This window comes from Lacerta agilis, chromosome 18 (genome assembly GCF_009819535.1).
Source record: "Lacerta agilis isolate rLacAgi1 chromosome 18, rLacAgi1.pri, whole genome shotgun sequence".
Classification (NCBI taxonomy): domain Eukaryota; kingdom Metazoa; phylum Chordata; class Lepidosauria; order Squamata; family Lacertidae; genus Lacerta; species Lacerta agilis.
Window position 1 is genome coordinate 11,483,263 of NC_046329.1, and position 21,697 is coordinate 11,504,959.

General features: G+C 49.3%; 2 protein-coding genes across 3 annotated transcripts; one reads left to right on the plus strand and one right to left on the minus strand.

Annotated features, from left to right (window-relative positions):
- Positions 1 to 9,828: 9,828 nt before the first annotated feature.
- Positions 9,829 to 16,885, minus strand: USE1 (unconventional SNARE in the ER 1). Of its 2 annotated transcripts, XM_033136681.1 has the most exons (8): positions 16,748 to 16,885; positions 14,116 to 14,165; positions 13,228 to 13,306; positions 12,932 to 13,084; positions 11,527 to 11,545; positions 10,989 to 11,019; positions 10,172 to 10,334; positions 9,829 to 10,066 (listed from the first exon to the last, which is right to left on the minus strand). In XM_033136681.1, the coding sequence occupies exons 1-8, from the start codon at positions 16,868 to 16,870 to the stop codon at positions 9,884 to 9,886; spliced, it is 801 nt and encodes a 266-aa protein (XP_032992572.1). In that variant the 5' UTR covers positions 16,871 to 16,885; the 3' UTR covers positions 9,829 to 9,883. The 2 variants fall into 2 exon arrangements, with proteins under 2 accessions (XP_032992572.1, XP_032992573.1); XM_033136682.1 differs by lacking the exon at positions 11,527 to 11,545 and having other exon boundaries at positions 12,937 to 13,084.
- Positions 16,886 to 16,944: 59 nt separating this feature from the next.
- RPL36 (ribosomal protein L36) lies at positions 16,945 to 21,299 on the plus strand. Its single transcript, XM_033136683.1, has 4 exons — positions 16,945 to 17,058; positions 18,369 to 18,463; positions 19,623 to 19,757; positions 21,188 to 21,299. Exons 2-4 carry the CDS (start codon positions 18,371 to 18,373, stop codon positions 21,275 to 21,277), a joined length of 318 nt encoding a protein of 105 aa, XP_032992574.1. The 5' UTR covers positions 16,945 to 17,058; positions 18,369 to 18,370; the 3' UTR covers positions 21,278 to 21,299.
- The last annotated feature ends 398 nt before the right edge of the window (positions 21,300 to 21,697 follow it).

The following is a 21,697-nucleotide window of genomic DNA, read 5'->3' on the forward strand; positions in this document are numbered from 1 at the left end:
TTACTATTATTATTACTAACACCCCAGGTGGCAGCTGCTATTATTATTATTATTATTATTATTATTACTACTATTACTATTACTATTACTATTGTTGGAAGGAGAAGAACAACTACAGAACCACAACCATCGGGGTGGGGTGGCTATTTTCTCCAAAGTGGCTTTCATTATTATTACTGCTATTATTATTTGACATCCCAGGTGACTATTATTATTATTATCATGAGCTCATAGGCTGACCTCCCCCCTCCCAAAAAAGGTCTTCAGCAGCTTTTGTTGTTGTTGTTGTTGTTGTTGTTGTTGTTGTTGTTGTTGTTACTACTGTTGTTATTATCACTAACATTCTCCTGGGTGGCTATTATTATTACTGCTGTTATTATTATTATTATTTATTGGAATTATTATTGGAATTATTGCTATTATTGTTACTTAGTTCAGCTCATAGGCCGCCCTTTCCCCCCAAAGGTCTCCAGCGCCTTTCAATATTATTATTGCTGTTATTGTCGCTCCCACCTTCCTGGGTGGCTTCTATCATTATTGAAATTATTACCATTATTCCTGTTAGTTCAGCTCTCCCCCAAAAGGTCTTGGGTGCCTTTTGTCATTACTATGCCTGTCATTATCATCACTAGCAGCCTCCTGGGTGGCTTCCATTATTATGGGAATTAGGGTTGTTATCATCTTTTTGCTGGGTGGCTATTACTATTATTACTATTACAACTACAGAACAAGAACCATCTGGGGGTGGGTGTTATTTTCTCCAAAGGCCTTGGGTTGATAGGAAGTCGGATGGGTTTGGAAGATTTGTTGGTATTGTTTGTTTTTTTAAAATTTTGGGGTGTTTTTTGGGAGGGGTCCCTTCCCCCCCCTTTTCATTTTTTTCTGTACTTCTTTTTTTCTTTTTTTCTTTATTCAAGATTTTCTACTCTTTTATGTTTTTTTCTTTTTCCGTTTAATGATACGTTATTTTTGGTCTGCCTTATTTAAATTGTATAGAACTGTGTATAGTGTAAAGAATTTGCGTTTGGAACATTTGTTGCATAACTGTGGCAAACATTCTATATCTGATAAATAAACGACAATTTTTGTGCAAACAACAACAACAACAACAAAGGCCTTGGGTGGCTTTCATTATTATTGCTGTAACAGGTAGGTAGCCGTGTTGGTCTGCCATAGTCAAAACAAAATAAAATAAAAAATTCCTTCCAGTAGCACCTTAGAGACCAACTAAATTTGTTCTTGGTATGAGCTTTCATGTGCATGCACACTTCTTCACTTCTGTTATTATTATCACCAACGTCCTTGTAGGCTTCTATTAATATTGACATTATTATTATTATTATTATTATTATTATTATTATTATTGTATAAAATGATGCACTTCGGGGACCCAGGCCCCCTGGGGAGTCAGGCAGCAACACCCCACCCCATTATTTTTCTATAACATTATTATTATTATTGGGACCCAGGTGGCGCTGTGGGTTAAACCACAGAGCCTAGGGCTTGCTGATCAGAAGGTCGGTGGTTCGAATCCCTGCCACGGGGTGAGCTCCTGTTGCTCGGTCCCAGCTCCTGCCCACCTAGCAGTTCGAAAGCACATCAAAGTGCAAGTAGATAAATAGGGACCGCTCCAGCGGGAAGGTAAACGGCGTTTCCGTGCGCTGCTCTGGTTCGCCAGAAGCGGCTTTGTCATGCTGGCCACATGACCCGGAAGCTGTCTGCGGACAAACGCCGGCTCCCTTGGCCTATAGAGCGAGATGAGCGCCGCAACCCCAGAGTCGGACACGACTGGACCTGATGGTCAGGGGTCCCTTTACCTTTACCTTTATTATTATTATTGTTATTATTATTATTATTATCATCATCATCATCATCTTTATTAGTTCTGCGCTGGAATCTCATTTCTTGCAGTTTGTCCGGTGCAGCAGAAAACAAGCTTGCTCCCATCTTCCGTGTTCAGCCGGCCCTTCAGACATTTCGAAGTCTCCCAGGCTCAACACCCCCAACTCCCTCGACTGCTCCTCATCAGGCTTGGTTTCCAGACCCTACTGCGGTGTGATTCATCAGGATATTACCCATTATTGATCAGTTTCATTGAGCTGAGATTCCTGCTTTGCAGGGGGTTGGATTGGATGACCCTCGGGGGTCCCTTCCAACTCTACAATTCTATGATTTCCAGGGCAACAGCGAAGGCATGTCATGCTCAGAGCAGGCTCCCTGCAAATCAATGGGTTTACACTGAGTAGGGCTGCTTTCATAAGGGCTTAATATTGCAGACAAGGTTTAATATATTGGCTTTTCCACGGAAAAGGTAAATCTGGATTAAATGTGAGGGGAGGAATTCTGGCTGGCATTTCGATGCGAAATTTGAGGCGTGAAGAGCACTCATCCCATAATAAGCACTGGCCCGACTTGGCTGAATGTCACCCATCCTAATTGGTTTCCTCTTGCTACAAACTGTGGATTTCCTTAAATTATGACTGGTTTTATTATTAGCTCCCTTAATGACCATTACTACAGTTTATCTTAATAATAATTAATGGCTGGCATTAGTAGTCGTATTAACGAACTTGTGCTTGCCACCTCCGGTCCTGTGGCAGGCTTAATAAATGTTAAGAAAATGTAACCATGTAAGAAATTGAAACAAATGGGCTAATTAATCGGGGGCTGAAGGGGCACTGAATGAGTCAATAGGAACTGATCATTAATGAGTGGGGGGGATATTTATTTTTGTGTCAAGGCTGCAATCCTAACCCTACTTACTTCTGAGTAGACATGCTGATGTTGTTTAGTTGTTTAGTCGTGTCCGACTCTTCGTGACCCCATGGATTAGCTATTCCGGCTGGGGGAAAGGAGGAGCCCGATCATTTAGTAACTGATTGATTTTTGAATACGGGCCACTTTCCTCTTATTGTTGAGCAGAGAAATTGGCATCTGATTGCTTGATGAGGACAGCAAAGAGGATTAAAATGTATTAATTGCTGCTAATAATAGGAAGCGAGGAGTTAATTAACCTGCTCACAAGAACAGCAAGCAGAGGCTGACCCGTGTTGTAATAACGGAGGATAGCAGCGGGTTAATTTGCTTGTTAATTACAAAGAAGAATAGATTAATTACAAAGAAGAAGAGATTAATGGCACCTCTGTTTATGGGGTTGAATGGTTATCTGCAGGGAATGAGGGGTCGCGGGTGTTTGATGTTGCTCATGGGAATACAGCAACATATTAGTAACAATATTAATGCGGGGTTAATTTCTTAACTATTCAAAACCACGAGGGATTAAGCTTTTATTCATGAGAATAACGGAGCCTGATCTGAGTAAGAATTCGTTTGCAGTGAGAAAATAGCAGGGGGTGCGGAAAAATATTACTGGATTAATTACACAAGACGCTGTGCATTTACGAATTCAGAGTTGGAAAGGGACCCTGAGAGTTATCTAGTCCAACCCGCTGCAGTGCATGGATCTTTTGCCCAACGTGGTACTCGAACTCAAGACCTGGAGAGTCTCCCGCTCTTCCAACCGAGCTACCCCTCCGGGCATGATTAACAGGGGGCAATTAATGATTCGTCGTGCATTCGTTACCGCATGTTGCATATGCACCCATCCTGCTAATTACCAGTAATTGCCTTCCCTTCCCCCCCTCACAACCACCCAGCGAGGTAGGCTGAGCCAAGATGAGGAAAAAGTGTTGGAGGGGAGAGGGCTCTTGGACCCCACCTGGAATCCTGTGTCCAATTCTGGGCACCACAATTTAAGAAGGATGTTGACAAGCTGGAAGGTGGGCAGAGGAGGGAGACCGAGAGGATCCAGGGTCTGGAAACCTGGTGAGGAACAGTTGAAGGAGCTGAGGATGTTTAGCCTAGGAGAAAAAGGAGACTGAGAGGAGATAGGAGAGTCATCTTCCAATAGCTCAAGGGCTGTCACATGGAAGAGGGAGCATGCTTGCTTTCTCCTGCTCTGGAGGGCAGGACTCGAACCGGTGGCTTCAAATGACAAGAAAGGAGATTCCAACTAAACCTCAGGAACAACTTTCTGGCAGTAAGAGCTGTTCAACCGTGGGGTGGACAGTGATGGATTCTCCTTCCTGGGAGCTTTTGAAGCAGAGGTTGGATGGCCATGTTTAGTTGAGACCCCTGCATTGCAGGGGGTTGGACTAGATGACTCTTGGGGGTCCCCTTCCAAGTCTAAAATGCCATGATTCTATGTTATCATCCAGAGGCGCGCTGCCCCCACAGTGGAGGCAGAACATAACTATTGATCGCCTCCTCTTCCGTGAATTTCGTCTAATCCTCTTTGAAATCCGTCCAAGCTGCCAGCCCCTCATCCAGAGGGCAAATTCCACGGGTTTTAACTCTGCGCCGCCGTGCGAAGCCTTACATTTTGTCTGCCTCAGAGCTTCCAAAACATGAAGCTTCCTCCGATTTCCTTCCCCAAGAGAGCTGGGTTTAAACGCAGGGGCCTAAAGGCTGTCTTGGCCCTTTGCAAACTGATTTCCTGGCAACCAAGGGAGAAACAACAAAAACCTCAGCTGCCCGATTTGTGTTTGTTCTCAGCGCCTGCAGAACTTACGCCATTATTATTGCTACCACAGTGGTACCTTGGTTCTCAAACTTAATCCGTTCCAGAAGTCCGTTCCAAAACCAAAGCGTTCCAAAACCAAGGCGCGCTTTCCCATAGAAAGGAATGCAAAAACGGATTAATCCGTTCCAGACTTTTAAAAACAATCCCTAAAACAGCAACTGAACATGAATTTTACTATCTAACGAGACCATTGATCCATAAAATGAAAGCAATAAACAACGTACTGCAGTCACACAATCAATCAATCAATCAATCAATCAGTAGCTGAACTAGGTTCCACACAAAAACAAAACGAAAACGCAAAATAAATAGCAAAAACAGACAGAGCTCAGCGTAACACTCAAATCGGAAGTGTAACACTCAGAACGGAGCACGTTTGGCTTCTGAAAAAAGTTCGCAAACCGGAAGACTTACTTCCAGGTTTGCAGTGTTTGGGTTCCAAGTTGTTTGAGTCCCAAGGCGTTTGAGAACCAAGGGACCACTGTATTTGTTGAATTTATATACCGCCCTATACCCGGGGGTCTCAGGGCGGTTCACAGAATAAAATCAAGATATAAAACCACAAAACAATAATAATAATCAGCTTTTATTTGTATCCCGCCCTCCCCAGCCGAAACCTGGCTCAGGGTGGCTAACATCCAATATATAACATTAGTATAAAATCAAACAATTATTAAAATACCTAATAAATAAAAACTACAACTCCCATCTGCCTGGCACAGCTGGCTGCTGGGAGTTGTAGTCCAGAACATCTGGAAGGTGCCCGGTTGGGCAAATCCTGACTTTGCCCTCATTGCCAGGCTGCCTGGGAGCAGGTTAATTATATGAAAAGAATGCAAGCTATTAACCATAAACCCAGCTTGTTGCCCAACCTGCCACATGACCATCCAAAACACTGGACGCCATCCCATCAGCCGGGCATGACTCAGAAACTCCCTGCCACCGCGCACCGTGGATCCAGAAGTGGGTTATTTATTAATTTCGCCTTATCGCGTCATTAACCCGCCAAGATACTCCCTCAACGGGGCCGGCTAAACTCAAGTGCCCTCGCTCGTTCCTCTTCGAAACCTTTTCTTTTCTTTTCTTTTTTGCATATAATTTTGGTTAAATTTTCTGTTTCACAGTTTAAAGTACTCCTTTTTACATCCTTAAGATATCAATGGCTTCTTCTCTTTCCATTTCATAAATATCATAAATCCCCGCATATTTTACAAAAACTATACCATTCAGTATTCCATCATTGCATCCTTATTTACCCTGTTGAATTTATCTTAATGCTGCCAGCGTTTTCAGCTGTACGGTTACTTCCCATATATTCAATAAAGTCCAATTTTCTCTATAAACGTATGTTCTTCTGGGTTTCTCTTATTCTATATGTTAAGCCCGCAAGCTGCACATATTCCGTCAGCTTAAGTTGCCGTTCTTCATTTGCTCGTTTTCCATTTTGGGGGCTAACGAAACACGGGCCGCAGTAGTGGCGGACATAAAATAACCTTTTTTTGACACCTGGGCCTTCAAAACCATTTCTCCACCGCTAAACCACATTCAGGAAGGCTTCCGGGTTAATGGGTTAACAGTCTTACTCATGCACAATTTGGTTTTCCTGTCTTTTGTTTTGTGGTTTGCAACCTGTGCTAAAATAATCCCAAACCTGCCTATCGTTCAGAAACAACCCCCCTCTCTTGTTCTCAACTTAATCATGCTGTTTTAAATGTTCATATATTTTATATATGGCATCCTGTAATATTTTGTAGACTGTGTTCAATGTGTTCTTCCGTAGTTGACCTTTATAATGTTTTGTTTCAAAACCTTTACGGTGATATTTTCCTTTCCTGTTCATTAATATTGCTTTGATTGCGTACGTTATAGTTGCAATATTTTTTATCCTGGATTGTAATGGGCGGGGTATAAATAATAATTATTTTTATTTTATTATTATATATGCTGTCAACAGCTTCGAGATTTCCCCCCCTTGAAGATATAAAGCCATATAGAAAAGAATAATAATAATAATAATAGTATATGGCAGCCTTGGGCCTCCCTCCAATCAGAATTAAAAGCTGCTGCCATTGCCAGGTAAGACTAGCATAGAATCGCAGAATTGTAGTCGGAAGGGACCCCCAGGGGTCATCTACTCCAACCCCCGGCAGTGCAGGAATCTCAGCTAAAGAATCCCTGGCCATACAATCTCTATTTATTTTTTTAAAGAAAAAAACAAGGAAGGAGAGTCCACCTTCTGAGGCCGAACGGCTATGAACATTAGGAATAACTTTCCGAGGTCGGAATCCCATTTCTCGCCCTTTGAATCCATTGGTTCAGGTCATCTGAGAAGAACAAGCTTGCTCCATCTTCCAGTTCCCCTTCAAGCAGGCCGATGCCCTTTAATAATGTGTTGGGGGGGGGTCATTCTTGTTTTTATTTTTATTCTGGAAACCCAGCCAGATGGACGCGGTATAAATAAACTATTATTATTATTATTATTATTATTATTATTATTATTATTATTGGCTCTCCATGGTTTTGGACTCCCAGCCTTCCTTGGAGACCGGCCTTGGACTTTTCTGGCGTCAGGCCGCTCGCCTCCCTGGGACCTGGAGACCCGCCCTGCCCGGAACCCCCTCGGAACCCTCACTCACGCAAAAGAGCCATTGCCGCTGGTAAATCCCCCCCCCCTTTCAGCCATCACCTAGATACCACCACCACCACCCCCCAACACACAAACAGTAACTGGAATCTGGTTGCCGAAGGAAATTATATTCTTCCCGTCGCTGGGAATTCTCACGGGCAAGGTGGGTTTCTTACGGGCAGCCTTGGCGGCAGAGAGCAGTAAATTACGACGCTCACTTTCCTCCCCTCCATTAATGGAGAGAGGAGGTGGGGGGTTTCTGTATCCTCGGATGGCGACTGAATATTCCGAGACCCCCCCCCCGCCCAATTAATTTATTTTTACCTTTGTATCCCCTTTATCTCGCCTCCCAAGCAGTTCAAGACAAGTGTGTGTGGTTCTTCCCTTCCCCATGTTATCCTGCACAGTAGGGAAAGAGCCTGAGAAGTGACTGGCTTGAGGCCACCCAGCGAGCTTTGTGCCCCGAGTGGAGATTTGAACCCTGGCCCGGCGGGGACCTCCTGTGCTCTTAACGGCCGCTCCTTGCCCCCTATCTATGCCTCCTCTTTCACTTACAGAGGCCTGCCTCTTATCACAGACAGAGATCGAACTCTGGTGGCATTTTCTCAAGATCCAGAGCCCAGTCCAGTGGCCCCTGCCGCCAGCAGACCCATCCCCAAAAGGGAAGCCCGCTTACCCGAAGAGGGCAGTTAGAGGGCCCCTTCTGCCCTCCCCCTTGGCTCTTCCCGCCCCTGCCCCAGCCTGCCAGGACCCACGGCCTGGAAAGTTCCCCCGGCCAGAGGATATCCTCCTCCGTCACCAGCCATTGGCACCGAGAGCTTGGGAAGCTGACCCCTCGCTGGTTCCTGCAAGCCTGGGAACGCCAAGACGGCTTCTGCATCATCGCACCCTCCCTTCCCGCTTCCTTCCAGGCGGGGAAAAGCGCAGGCAGGATGAGGATCCTGCCACCTTAGGTGTGAAGAAAATTAAGGGCTTCCCAGAAGTGTCCCTCGTCCGGGGCAGGAAGCTCCAAAGGCTTTCCCGTTGTGGCAGAGGAGTCTCAAGCTGTCTCTCCGCGGGCAGGACACCTGCTTGGCAGGCAGAAGGCACCAAGGCGTCTCCGGTTAAGCTGCCTCCCACGGAGGGGAGTTCCGCAGTTTAACTCTCCACTGCTGAGCACAAAGTCCCCCGTCAAAGGGGGCTGCAGGTGCCTCTCCGCTGCCCCCCAAACCGCCCTGGCCGCACGCATGAAAGAATCACACCGTGGCAGCGAGTCGGGTTTTGTTTTTAATGTGCGAGTGGCGGCAGGCAGGCTGGCTGGCAATGTATCACTCGGCTCCCTTGCCAGCAGGCTGAGGCACATTTTCCGTGCGGCGGGGGGCAAGCAGAGGCTCATTGCTCCGGCACAGGGGAGCAGCAGCACGTGGAGGTGGGGGTGACGCAGAGCCCCAGCGTTCGGGCGGCCGAGGCAGTGTCTCTCCCCCCCGGGGGACTGCGCCTCTCCTGGCCCACCTGCCAAGCTGATTTGGTGCGCTTGGCAAGCGGCAGGGTGAGGCCCCCACTGGGGAGCGGCGCCTCTTTCTGCAGGTGATTCACCGCCACTGCGAGGTGGGGGCGCCTTTTCTCTCGAAATGAGGAGGTGCCTCCGACAGCCGCCCCAAAGCCCTCTTCCCCTCGTTCCCCCTGCTGTTGCTGTAGCACATCCAGTCTAACTCCAGACGTAAGAACTGTCGCCAATAACCCCCCCCCCCACAAAAAGGCCAAGTTGCATTTTCCTTTTTGGCTGGGAGGGAGAAAGAAGAGCGAAAGCTGGCGGAGTTCTTATACCTGAATGTTTAGGACCTGGGGCTTTTTGGAGAGAAGAAAAGGATACGTGATTTTCTCCCCCCGCCACCACCAACCTGCCCCAACTCGTCAGCCAAGAATCCCCCACCTCCAGAGTCCTGGTTTTCCTCTACGGGTGGCAGAACCTCGTTAGAGGTAAATGAAACCCCAACAGCTTCATATCCCTCCTTCCAGGCCGTTCCCAAATGGCAGCTAAACAGTGAAGGTGCACATTTTTTGGGGGGGGGGATACAGGGTGATTTACACAATGACAGAATAGTCACTCTCATCCAAACAGAGACTCAGCTCCCTGCAGGTGGAAAGGTAGCAGTCAGGAGGAGGAAGGAGGGCGAGCCGTTTCTGTCGGATTCCCCCCCTGGTCTGGCAACTCCGCCTCTGCCTGGGGAAACCAGGCTCTTGGAAGCAACCCATCCCCAGTCCATCCCCAGGTCCCAAACGGCCATGGTTTGAACCCCCAGCTGCACTCCCCGCTCAAGCCTAGCTTATGAGCTGAACGAGCCTCCCCATTGTCAACTGTATAAGCAGGCAGGACGTTTTCTCCCAAAGCAGTCAAAATCTGTCATGTTCCAGCAGGAACGGAGCTCCCTTCCAGTGAGTGTCTTCAGAGACTCCATCAGAGAAGCACCAGGAGCTCCCCTTCCAGCGAGTGTCTTCAGAGACTCTTATCAGAGAAGCGCCAGTAGCTCCCTTCCAGAGTCTTCAGAGACTCCGCCAGAGAAGTGCCAGGAGCTCCCTTCCAGCAAGTGTCTTCAGAGACTCCGCCAGAGAAGCGCCAGGGGACTTCGGACTTTGTGGGCAACGGCGTGAGGCGAACAGAGGAGCCGCCAGGTTGCCGCCTGCAGCCTCAGGAATCACCTGAGCTTGGGGAAGATGCGGATGAAGAGGATCATGCTGATGAAGATGAAACAGACGACGATGAGCATCAGCCAGAGGAGCCAGTTGACGGACTTCTTGGCGTGCTGCTCCAGGCGGTCGGACTCGTCCTTCAGCTTTTCGAAGTTGTGGTCAGCCAGCTTGAGCGAGTGGGACAGGGTCTGCAATAGGAAGTGCGTGCAAACACTGAGTTACGACCTGTGCAACTGGGGGTGGGGGGCAGGCAGGGGTATTCACAAGCCATGCTCCTCCCACCCCCGCCTCACCTGGTTGTCTTGCTTGATCACGTTCTGCGCCACCAGAGTGTTGTTCTTGAGGTTGCGCGCCAGGTGAAGCATCTCCTCGGCCAGCTTCTCCTGGATGCTGTGGTGGTGTTGCAGGACGGCGTCCAGCTCGGCGGCTGACTGCTTCTCATCCGGGAGGGGGCCCCTGGGGTGTATCAACAGAGAGAGAGAGAGAAAGCCCTCCTTACATTTGCGCTAGGGGCTGTGCCACTGGTCACTTTGCTCGCCAGGCACACCTACTTCTCCCTCCAACAATCCCAGAGACAGGGGGCCTGGGGCTGGCAGGCCTCAAGGAGCCAGTGGATCGGGGGGAGGGGCTACTGCAGCCTGCTCTGGACCCCCCCCCCCCAATTGCTTGCCTGGACCACCCGCCCACCAGGTCTCTTCTTCAAGCTGTACTGCACAGCACCACCTGCCTGTGACCAAGTGAACAGCAGCGTGACAACATTCTTACCTTTTTATTATATAGTACAGGGATGTCCAACTCCCAGTAGACTGCGATCTACTCACAGTATCAAAGCAGTGATTTGATCTACCCATTGTCATTGGATGGACCTAAGCTGTTGAGCTTTTTTTGGAACTTCTCCTACCTTCCAGTTCAAAGGATAGAAGACCCTTCTTCCAGCCCAAGGCCCGCATTGTGCAACTGCCTCTCCCCCCGCGTGGCACACACTATGTGTTCCTGGCAGAGCAAGCCAGGACAGCCCCACCCTCCCCTTCCTGCCCCCCACCTAAACCCGGCCTCCCCAAATAGAACAAAGGACGCCTGCTGAGTCACACCACCCCTCGAGACACTCACGTGCGTTTTCTCAGACTCGTCTCCTCCAGATCTGGGGAAGGAAGGAGGATAAGGTTTTGTCTGTGTTCATCAGCTGGGGGAGAGGCGCAAAGAAAAAGCCAGAGGCCAGCAGAAGGCAACCTGCAGGCCGACTGAGGGGGGCAGGGGTAAAGAGGGAAGGGTTGAGGCCCAGCGCCCCAAAAGTAATGGCAGGCAGGCAGGGGAAGGGGCGACAGGGACCCCCAAGGGCTGACAAGACAGCCAGAAACAGCAAGCGCCCAAAGGATGGGATGATACAGGATCCTACTCAGAGGAGACCCATTGAAATCAACAGACATGACTGAACTGAGGCCCTTCCAACTCTACAATTCTCTCACCACATGAAAACCGGTTCGATGCGCGACAGAACCACCCCAAACGAACTCGAGGAGGAGAAAGCAGTTCCGTCGGAAATAAAAACGGATCTCCCAAAAGCAACCAGGCAAAGTTGATTCCTCAAAAAGACACAAAGGCGCCTTTTGAAGCGCTTTTGTACACATGGATCTGAGCAGACACTTACCAGGCAGGCGCGAGGGGTCCTGGCGAAGCAGAAAGATGGGGAGGAAGAGAGAGAGCGTTCAGTGAAAGCGGGGAATTGGGGCTGGAGGTACTGGGGCCTTTGGAGGCCTCCTGCCTCCTCGTAGGCTGAGGAACTACGTTTGCCCAGGAACAGGGAATGTCAGGCTCCATGTGGCCCTCTGAATATCTCTACCCAGCCGTTGCAACACTCCCCAGGCCACACCTCTCTCTGGATCAGCTCTGCACCTTCCTTTAGTTCTTTGGCATGGCTGAAAATGTTCCCTAGAGCTCAGGTAGCGTGGATAGGTGTGGAAACCTGCCTAATATTATGAAGGTAAGATTGAGGTGTGTGTTTGAAATTAGGCAGGCGCCAGGCACATTTTGCAGCCAGCTATCGGCCACTTGGGACCAAGCGAAGATGCTCGGGTGCCTGGATGCCTCCTTACATCTCCACCATCAGGAGATCATTGGATCGGAACTGTTTTCACACACTCAAGACCACATCCTGTAGAATTTTATCAGTTCTATTTTATCTGCACAATTGGATTGACTGTCAGGAACCAAAATGCTTTTTCTGTGCAGCCTGAGCAGGAGCAGCGAACAACGTTACAGCAAATTGTTGTCGCTTGTATTTGCTTCCCCCAGCTTGCTGTTGCGAAGAATATTCCTACGTTATGAATGGTCCATGTCGCCATTAAGAAAACGAGGTCAGAATTGACCAATATATTGGCGGACTGTCCCTGGATCGAGGGACTTTCCTTCTTCCAAGTTCTCAAAGCTCTTAACCTGGCTCAAGGTCGTCCTCCGAACTAGCCAGATATTTAACTGGGAAACAACCAGAGTCAGCCCATCCTTTGCAAAGTAAGACTTGCCCCGAAATGGCAACCAGATACAGTCGTACCTTGGATCTCGAACGCCTTGCGAGTTGGACGTTTTGGCTCCTGCACCCCGCAAATGCAGAAGCGAGTGTTCTGGTTTGCGAAGGTTTTTCGGAAGCCAAACATCCGACACGGCTTCCAATTGAATGCAGGAAGCTCCTGCAGCCGATAGGAAGCCGTGCCTTGGTTTCCGAACCGTTTCGACTCCCGTAACGGATTAGGTTTGACAACCAAGGTATGACTGTATCTGTTTTGGCGACTGCAACCTCGGTTTAAGGAGCCATTTGGCACCCAGCTTATGTAGCTAACACTGGTTCCCGGAAGGGAACGTGGCCCTGCGGTTGAAAAGGACCCCCCCCCCGAACTTGGCCTGTCCCTAAAGACAGAAGATGCCATCGGAGGAGTCCCCACATGGAAACAGGTGTACACGCAGAGAGCCAGGGCTGAGGTGAAGGAAGCAGCAAGCAAGCCCCAGGGGGAAGCAGTGAGAGGAGCCGCCGACGCCAGCCTCGGCCGGAGAGACATAACTGTACCAAGCAGCTCGTTCCTCATCTCGCCCGTGTAGCGGGCCTTGGTCTGCAGATGCACCGTCTTGGTGGCCGGCATCCTCTCCTTAGTGGTGGTGGGGGTCCTCCCGGGGGCCAGGAACTGGTTGGCCAGGGCCTTTTCGGAAGATGACGACTGCGGAGGAAAAGAGAGAGAGACCGGGAGGGAGAAAGGGGCTTGCGGCCATGCAGCCCGGCCGTCTGCTATTGAGGAGAAGGACCACCACACAAAGGAAGTCGAGAAGGACCTCTCTTCCCCGCCCCCACAAAGGGTCTTACCAGCTTGTCTGCTTCCAGCAGCCCCTTCAGGAAATCCACTTTGCGGGAATATTCGTTCAGCACCTCAGGAGCAGGTTTGCTGAAAGGGGAACATCAGGACGTAAGGAAAGTGGCTGGATCAGGCCGCTGGACCGCCTGGTCTCCGGCATCCCTGCTCTCCCCCTGCCTGAAACCCTGGAGGGCTGCTGCCAGGCAGTGAAGACAATACTGAGCTAGGTGAGCCAGTGGTCTGACTGGGCAGAAATCAGTTTCCTCTGTTCCTACACCTGTTTTGCTCAGAGTCCGGAGAAGGCCCTTGAGATCAACTGTGTGATCTCAGCAGCAGAAAAAGTGAGTGCTGTTATCACGGGCATCAAGAGAAATCTAGTGTCCAGATCAAGGGAAGTCATAGTATTGCTCTATTCTGCCTTGGTCAGACCCCACCTGGAGTCCCGAGTTCAGTTCTGGGTACCTCCAGAGGGTATTGACAAGCTGGAGGGCGTTCGGAGGAGGGCGACCAAGACGATCAAGGGTCTGGAGACCCAAGCCTTACGAGGAACGGTTGAAGAAGTTGGGAGTGTTTAGCCTGGAGAAGAGACTGAGAGGAGACAGGAGAGCCATCTTCAAATATCTGAAGGGCTGTGTCGCACGGGAGGTGGAGCAAGCTTGGTTTTCCCCTGCTCTGGAGGGTAGGACTCGAACCCAGGCCTTCAAGTTCCAAGAAAGGAGATTCCGACTAAGCACCAGGAAGAATTTTCTGAAGGCAAGAGATGTTCGAAAGGAGAACGGACTTCCTCAGAAGGTGGCGGACTCTCCTTTCTTGGAGGTGTTTAAGCAGAGATTGGAAGCTTTTGTTGAGATTTCTGCCTTCTGAGACTTCTGCAGATCCCACCAGGGAAAGGAACTCACCTGGAGTGTTTCTTGAGGTCAAGGAGCATCTCCTCCAGGGCAGAGACGTACTGGGAATGAAAGAGAGGGAACTGGTGTGAGCAACACTGGGCCAGAGCTCCTTCTGCTAAGGAGCAGCCCAGAGAGGCATTCAGTTGGAGATGCCACAGAAACCCACCTTTAAGTAACCTATGTAGGGCATCTGAAAGCGGCTTTTCGTTGCCGCACTTCTTCACAGCCTTAACCTGGCCGTTAGAAGCTGACATAAGCTGTGTTTTTAATGTCATGATTTAAGATTGTGTCCTGCCCTGAGAGCTTAAGAGTGTAGGGCAGGAACTGGACGAACAGTCTGGGTTTATTTTGGCCCCCTTCTTAGGTGAGAAAGAATGAGATCGCCTTGCACGGTTTGAGGTTGCCAACACTCGAAAAATCTTCAGCTGCTGGGGGTCACGAGTGGGGAGAGTGGCTGTGCTTGGGTCCGGCTTGTGGGTTCCTCATAATGGCAGAAAACCTGCAAGTCAAAGCCACCTGAGGCGGTTTCCTAAACAGGAAGCCCCACTTAATTTAGTGGGGACCTGCATCCATGGCACTCTTTGGCCAATCCATCGCAGGCCCTTCAGGTCAAGACTCTCAGGGTACAGAGTCCCTTCCTGCCACGCAGGAAGAGCCACTGGCTCCCGAGCAAACTGCCACAGTCGTAAGGAGAGTCTTGCAGCAGCTGGATCAGGCCAAAGGGGAGACCAGAAGCCTTTCTTTTAGGAATTTTAGGTGCAGATATACTGAAGGATTTGAGAAGACTGATCATGTACAGTGTGGTACCTTGGTTCTCAAACTTAATCCGTTCTGGAAGTCCGTTCCAAAACCAAAGCGTTCCAAAACCAAGGTGTGCTTTCCCATAGAAAGCAATGCAAAACAGATTAACCCGTTCTAGACTTTTAAAAATAACCCCTAAACCAGCAATTTAACATGAATTTTACTATCTAACGAGACCATTGATCCATGAAATGAAAGCAATGTACACTGTACTGCGGTCACACAATCAATCAGTAGCTGAACTGGGTTCCACACAGACACAAAAACAAAACAAAACGAGCCACAAAAACGCAAAATAAATAGCAAAAACAGTCAGACCTCAGCGTAACACTCAAAACGGAGCACATTCGGCTTCCGAAAAAAAGTTCACCAACCGGAACGCTTTACTTCCAGGTTTGCAGTGTTTGGGTTCCAAGATGTTTGAGTCCCAAGGCGTTTGAGAACCAAGGGACCACTCTACGTGATTGCAGTTGCAAAGATGCTCCTTGTCCAGAGATGGAAAGAGGACAAAGTGCCGACAAAGGCGGACTGGCAGATGAAACTACTTGACTATGCAGAGATGGCTAGACTGACGGGGGAAATCAGGAGAACCAAAACTTAAACAGAGAAGGGGACAAATATTGATTGTATTTAAAAGCATACTGTAAACACTAGGAACTCTTTGGCAGGCTTTGAATAACTCTTGCGATGTTACAAAGACTTTGGACATATTCGGATGAGCTATAATATGACTAAAGACATTTAAAGGCCCCTTGGAGGGGAGGAGGGAGGTCCTAAGATTCGGAAGAATCTCGTTTTATTTCAAAATTCAGCTGTGAAAATTGTGTGATTTATGTTGTAAAACCAATACAAATTATTTCCAACAAAAAAAGAAGAAAAAGGATTGGTCCAGCCTCCTGTCCTCCCAGTGGCCGGCTACATGCACTAGTTTGAGGGCACAACAACCCTTTGGCTCTGAACGGACGCATGACGTGGCAGCTTGATAGCGATTGGGGGGGGGGAAGAGGCTCACTCTGTCAAGGTTCTCCCAAGGCAAAGCTGGAACGGAGCCCCCTTAGGCGAAGGGCGACACCCAGTGGTGACCGGGTGGCGGGACATTCCATGAGGTTGCCTTGCACGGATGGTTGCCAACGCTCCAAAAATCTTCTCATATTACAACCTTATGGTTAGGGGCACCACCAAACCTTCCCCCTCTCAGCTTAAAAGGGACCCTTTCGGTGGCACTCCGTGTGTGCGTGTGTCTCCATTTTTGCTACAATATGACCTCAGAGATTTTCTTTCGAGTTTTCAGATTCCCTGCATCTGTTACACGGACGTAAGACCAAGACTGGGAGCTGGAATGTGTGATGTAATGCAGGCGTGGGGAGAATTGAGGTTTGCAGGGTTCTTTTTAATAAGAACTTCAAAATATCAGCTGGAGCCACATGGGAAATGGTGGTTAAGGGGGCAGAGCCAACTGTTTAATGTGCCTGCTGAGAATCAACAGAAGACACAAGTTTTCCCAGCTGGGCGAGAAGATCTCTGCCAAGGGATATCGATTTTATGAGGAAAGGTTCACAAAGGGAACTGAATAAGGGTGGGATATGCACTTAAGCAAATACATAATAGCTATGAATAATAATGATCAATAATAAACACAATTAATAACGATGATGATGATGATGGACACCTGCGACGCAGGCAGGCGGCCTACAGGTGCTGCTGTTTGCAGGAAAAGCTGCACCTGCCGGATGCCTGCCTGCCTGCCAGGCAGCTGTCCAACGGGGGCGGCGGCTCCCCGTTCCCCTAGCAACCCCGCCGTGCAATGTGGGTCCCCGCCCCTCTGCCGCCGCGCACGGACCTTCTCCAGGCGCCACTCGTCCGGCCCGCGCCGGTCGGCCGCCAGCGCCTCGCAGCGGCTCAGCAGCCGGACCAGCTTCAGCTCCGCGCGGGGAACCGGCATCATCGGAGCCGCGGTCGCCATCGCTGCGTCGAAGCCGGAAATGAAATCGCCAAAAGCTTCCGGGTCAAGTCAATCACATCCGTCCTCTCTGGTAAGTGGGTGTCTCTATGGTTTCCCGGCAGGCTCGGTCGCGCACGCGCAGTAGCCGCTTCCTTCCTTTCCGGCTTTCCTTTTTCCGGCGGGGCTTGGACGGAGCAGCAGTGCAGCAGGTGAGCTACGGCGGGCCGGCCAGGGAGAATCCGCGTCCATCCGCCGGCGCGGGACGGCGGGGCGGGCGGGAGAGGCGGAGGGGAGCCCGCTGGGCACGAGGGGAGCCCGGTCGAGGCGGGGCGGAGGGAGGCGGATCCGTATGGGGCGCCTCTTCCAGGGCCAGTCTGGGCCCCATTGAGACCCTAATAAGCCGTGGGGGGAGCAGCTGGAGGCAGAGCGTGGCCCCTGAGCATGATGGGAGTTGGAGTCCCGTCGGGGGGGGGCACGGGTGCCCCCAGGCTCCCTCTGGAAATTGGGAGACTTAAAGAGGAAGAAATGGTGGATGGATTACGCCGAAATGGCAAAAATGACCAGAAAAATCAGAAATCAGGAGGACCAAAAGGAATGGGGTCAATTTATAATTTTATCTTAAAAACCATCGTGAACATTCCTTTTTTGGGGGGGGGTATGCTTTGTTGATTGAAAAATTCATAACAAATGTACAATAGGCAAAATGAGAAATAAAAAGTACTTGCTTTGTGTATACATTTGTGATTAAATTTTTTACAAGGCTTCCGATCTTCCCCTTGCGTTTCCGAATCAAGTCCCTTAAACCTGTGTTGTTTGGCTTACTGTCAGTTTTATTTTATAAAATTAGCCTAATTGCACATTGAAGCTCAACCAAGTCCTGCCACAGATTGATCTTTTGACAATGTTATTTTACATAGACTCTGTACATATTCCATCCCATTGTGAACTCTTTCCAGTCGTTAGAGGGATTGCAGTTTCACTTGTAACGTGACGATGAGTTATGGATATAAGGGAGATACAAAAATTTGGATTGCTATAAAAGATGCAGAAAGAAAGGGTTAACAATAAGACCCACAAAGGGGAGAAATCCAGGAGATTCTTGGGAATCTTGTTTTTATATAGTATGTTGTGGTGTGAATGTAAATTTTAATGTGGAAAAAAATCGGGGGGGGGGAATAAAGAGGAAGAAATGCCCTGTGGAACTCCCTGCCACAAGGTATGGGGGTGTCACAGGCCTAGATGACTAAAAGGGGGCAATATAGATCCAGTAAATAATTATAATAATCCTCTTTGGAAGCCACCCGAGGCTACAGCTATCACTGCCTCCTGTGGCAGGGAGTTCCACAGGTAAACTGTCCATAACACTTGCGCTCCTAATTTGGAGAGTGCAGTCAGAACCACCTTCAAATCCTTGCTCAGCCCCCAAGGGTGGCCTTGGCCTCGCCTACCTCACAGGGTTGTTGTACGGTGAGGGCAGATGTGGTAATGACAACCTCCCCTCCTTTCTTTCTGTCTCTAGCCATGGCAATCCGCTACCCGATGGCCGTGGGCCTGAACAAGGGCCACAAGGTGACCAAGAACGTGGTGAAGCCACGCCAGTGCCGACGCCGTGGGGTGAGTTTGGGGTCAGGGAAAGGGGGTGGGTGGGTTGCTGGGCTCTCTCTCTCTCAAACTCGTCTGGGACCCTGTAAAGCAGGCATCTCCAAACTCGGCCCTCCATATGTTTTGGGACTACAATTCCCACCATCTCTGACCTCTAGTCCTGTTAGCTAGGGATGATGGGAGTTGTAGTCCCAAAACATCTGGAGGGCCAAGTTTGGGGGTACCTGCTGTAAAGGATCTGCAACCGCCAGGCCAGTGTTTACTCCAACTTGGGGTCTCCAGCTGGTATAGACTACAACCCCCATCACCCCCTGCCCACCAGTCCTGCTAGATCGGAACGGTGGGAGTTGTAGTCTGTCCATGGCTGGGGACCCCCAAGTTTGAGAAACAACGCCGCAAAACAGGTTAATTTATGTCTGCCACTACTGCGGCCCGTGTTTCGTTAGCCCAAAAATGGAAAACGAGCGAGGTCCCAACCAAAGAAGAATGGCAACTTAAGCTGACGGAATATGTATAGAATAAGAGAACAACAAGAACATATATTTATAGAGGGGACTGGAAAACGTTTATTGAATATAGGGGGAAACTGTATATTTGAAAACGCTGGTGGCATTAAGAGAAGTTAAACAGTGTAGTTAAGCTTTGATGGATGCAATAATGGAATACCGAATGGTTTAGTTTATGTAAAATAGGAGGGATTTATGATGTGCAAAATGAACCAATAAAAATGATATATACAGGGGAACCTCGGTTCTCGAACGTCTTCATTGTCATACGTTTCGGAATCCAAATGCTGAAAACCCGGAAGTAACTGCTTTGGTTTTTTAATGATTTTCGGAAGCCGAACATGCCATGCGGCTTCTGCTTTGAGTTTCCCTATTGTATTCAGGTTTCCGCTTTCAGTTTTCGGAAGTCGAACGGTCTTCCAAAACGGATTATGTTTGAAAACCGAGGGAGGGGTGGGTGGGTGGGTGGGTGGGTGTGTAGCAAGAGGCTTGTTACCGTGGAATCGACAAATCTTTTCCCCAAGGTCTGACCTGAACCCTTGACCCTGTGATGAAGAGTCTCGTGCTCTGCCAGCTTGAGCTAAACTCAGCAGGGCAAAAAAAATAATCAGAAATGATTCTTTTTCCACTTTATTGCTTTAATTCTTATATTTCTTCTCCTCCAGCGGCTGACCAAGCACACGAAGTTCGTCCGGGACATGATCCGGGAAGTGTGCGGCTTCGCCCCCTACGAGAGGCGCGCGATGGAGCTCCTCAAGGTCTCCAAAGACAAGCGAGCGCTGAAGTTCATCAAGAAAAGGGTGGGTGCTCCAAAACTTGACGGGGGGGGGGTGGCATCTGCAATGGCCAGGATGGGGGCGCCTGCAGGGTTAGGCCAGTTGCCAAAGTGGGAAACCAGAAATCAGGACATTGCTGACTCCAACTGGCAGCAGGACACAACCACTAGGGCTGCCAGCCGTCGCTGGCCCCCTCCATGAATCTGTGATCCTGTGGCAGTGAGTTCCATAGATTGCCAACGTAAGGGGGAAAGGGGAGACTTCCCCCGCTTCTTATGCTTTGCAAGAGAGGAGCGTGGGTGTTTTCCTCTTCCCTTACACCATAGCAGAAAGTAGCCCCTTCTAAGCTGGCATCAGGGCATCACCCCACACCCGAGTCCCCCCTCCAGCCTTTATCCCAGAGGAGCATCGGCACAGCTGCAGCCCCCCCCCCAACCGCTGGAGTGCACACAATGTGCAGAGCAGGGCTTCCCAAACTTGCGTCTCCTTTCAGACTATGATTCCCATCATCCCTTCTGGCTAGGGGTGATGTGAGTTGTAGTCTGAAAAGAAACAAAATAGAAAATTCTTTCCAGTAGCACCTTAGAGACCAACTGAGTTTGTTCTTGGTATGAGCTTTCGTGTGCATGCACACTTCTTTAGATACACTGAAACAGAAGTCACCAGATCCTTAAATATAGTGAGGGAGTGGGGAGGGGTATTACTCAGAAGGGTAATACCCCTCCCCACTTCAGCTCTCTATATTGGACAAACAGGCCAAACCCTACGCCAAAGGATAAATGGACATAAATCTGATATCAGGAATCACAATCGAAAATTCTTTCCAGTAGCACCTTAGAGACCAACTGAGTTTGTTCTTGGTATGAGCTTTCGTGTGCATGCACACTTCTTTAGATACACTGAAACAGAAGTCACCAGATCCTTAAATATAGTGAGGGAGTGGGGAGGGGTATTACTCAGAGGGGTGGTGGGAATGGGTGATCAGCTCTTAACGGCTGCAATTAGTCTTGCAGGGAAAGGCAAGGGGTGAGATGGCTAAAGATAGCTATGTTATGGATTCTTATCTCATTATACATAACAAAGCTATCTTTAGCCATCTCACCCCTTGCCTTTCCCTGCAAGACTAATTGCAGCCGTTTTGTCAACAGGTTTTCCACACCTATCAGCTGATCACCCATTCCCACCACCCTTCTGAGTAATACCCCTCCCCACGCCCTCACTATATTTAAGGATCTGGTGACTTCCGTTTCAGTGTATCTGAAGAAGTGTGCATGCACACGAAAGAGCATACCAAGAACAAACTCAGTTGGTCTCTAAGGTGCTACTGGAAAGAATTTTCTATTTTGCATTGACTACTCTGGTTATGGACTGACATGTGGTATTATTTGGAAATTGTAAATTTTGCCATGTGTTGCCGCTGTATTTTGAGCAGATATCTTTTTTGCTTCCGCCAGGTGGGCACTCACATCCGAGCCAAGAGGAAGAGGGAGGAGCTGAGCAACGTCCTGGCGGCCATGAGGAAAGCAGCCGCCAAGAAGGACTAGCGGTTCCCTGTCCCCCCACCCCTCAAAGAAAGCTTCCAATAAAGTTATTTCAAAGAAATAAATCTGGAAGCATCGTCTGTGGGGATTTAGGAAGACTGAGGTGGGTTAAGTTCTTGGAGGGGGGGGGGAGGCCCTTTTTAGTAGGTGCCAGACAGATGGCAGCACCCAGGAACGTGACTACATGCCAGGCTGAGGAGGGGGACCCTTTTGTCTCCTTGTAAGAAAGACTGCTCCGTTTCTATGCTTGGTACGTAGCATTTCCCACCCCAGCCTTTAACCGTATTTTGTGGGGAGATAGGGTGCCGTTTCCTGGGGGTTGAAACCCGATTTTGATCAGGCTGCTTGGGAGGGAGTTAAACCCTAGGCAGTATCACCCAGACCTGCGCAACACGGAAGGTGGGGTGTTGCTTCCGCCTCGGG

Excerpts from the sequence above, each read along its gene's own strand:
- USE1 (XM_033136681.1), bottom strand. The coding sequence starts at position 16,870 with ATGGCGACCGCGGCTCCGATGATGCCGGTTCCCCGCGCGGAGCTGAAG. Across the intron at positions 13,085-13,227 it reads TGCTGGAAGCAGACAAGCTG|TCGTCATCTTCCGAAAAGGC; the intron begins GTAAGACCCTTT and ends TTTCCTCCGCAG. Across the intron at positions 10,335-10,988 it reads ACGAGTCTGAGAAAACGCAC|GGGCCCCCTCCCGGATGAGA; the intron begins GTGAGTGTCTCG and ends GATACACCCCAG.
- RPL36 (XM_033136683.1), top strand. The coding sequence starts at position 18,371 with ATGGCAATCCGCTACCCGATGGCCGTGGGCCTGAACAAGGGCCACAAG. Across the intron at positions 18,464-19,622 it reads GCCAGTGCCGACGCCGTGGG|CGGCTGACCAAGCACACGAA; the intron begins GTGAGTTTGGGG and ends CTTCTCCTCCAG. Across the intron at positions 19,758-21,187 it reads TGAAGTTCATCAAGAAAAGG|GTGGGCACTCACATCCGAGC; the intron begins GTGGGTGCTCCA and ends TGCTTCCGCCAG.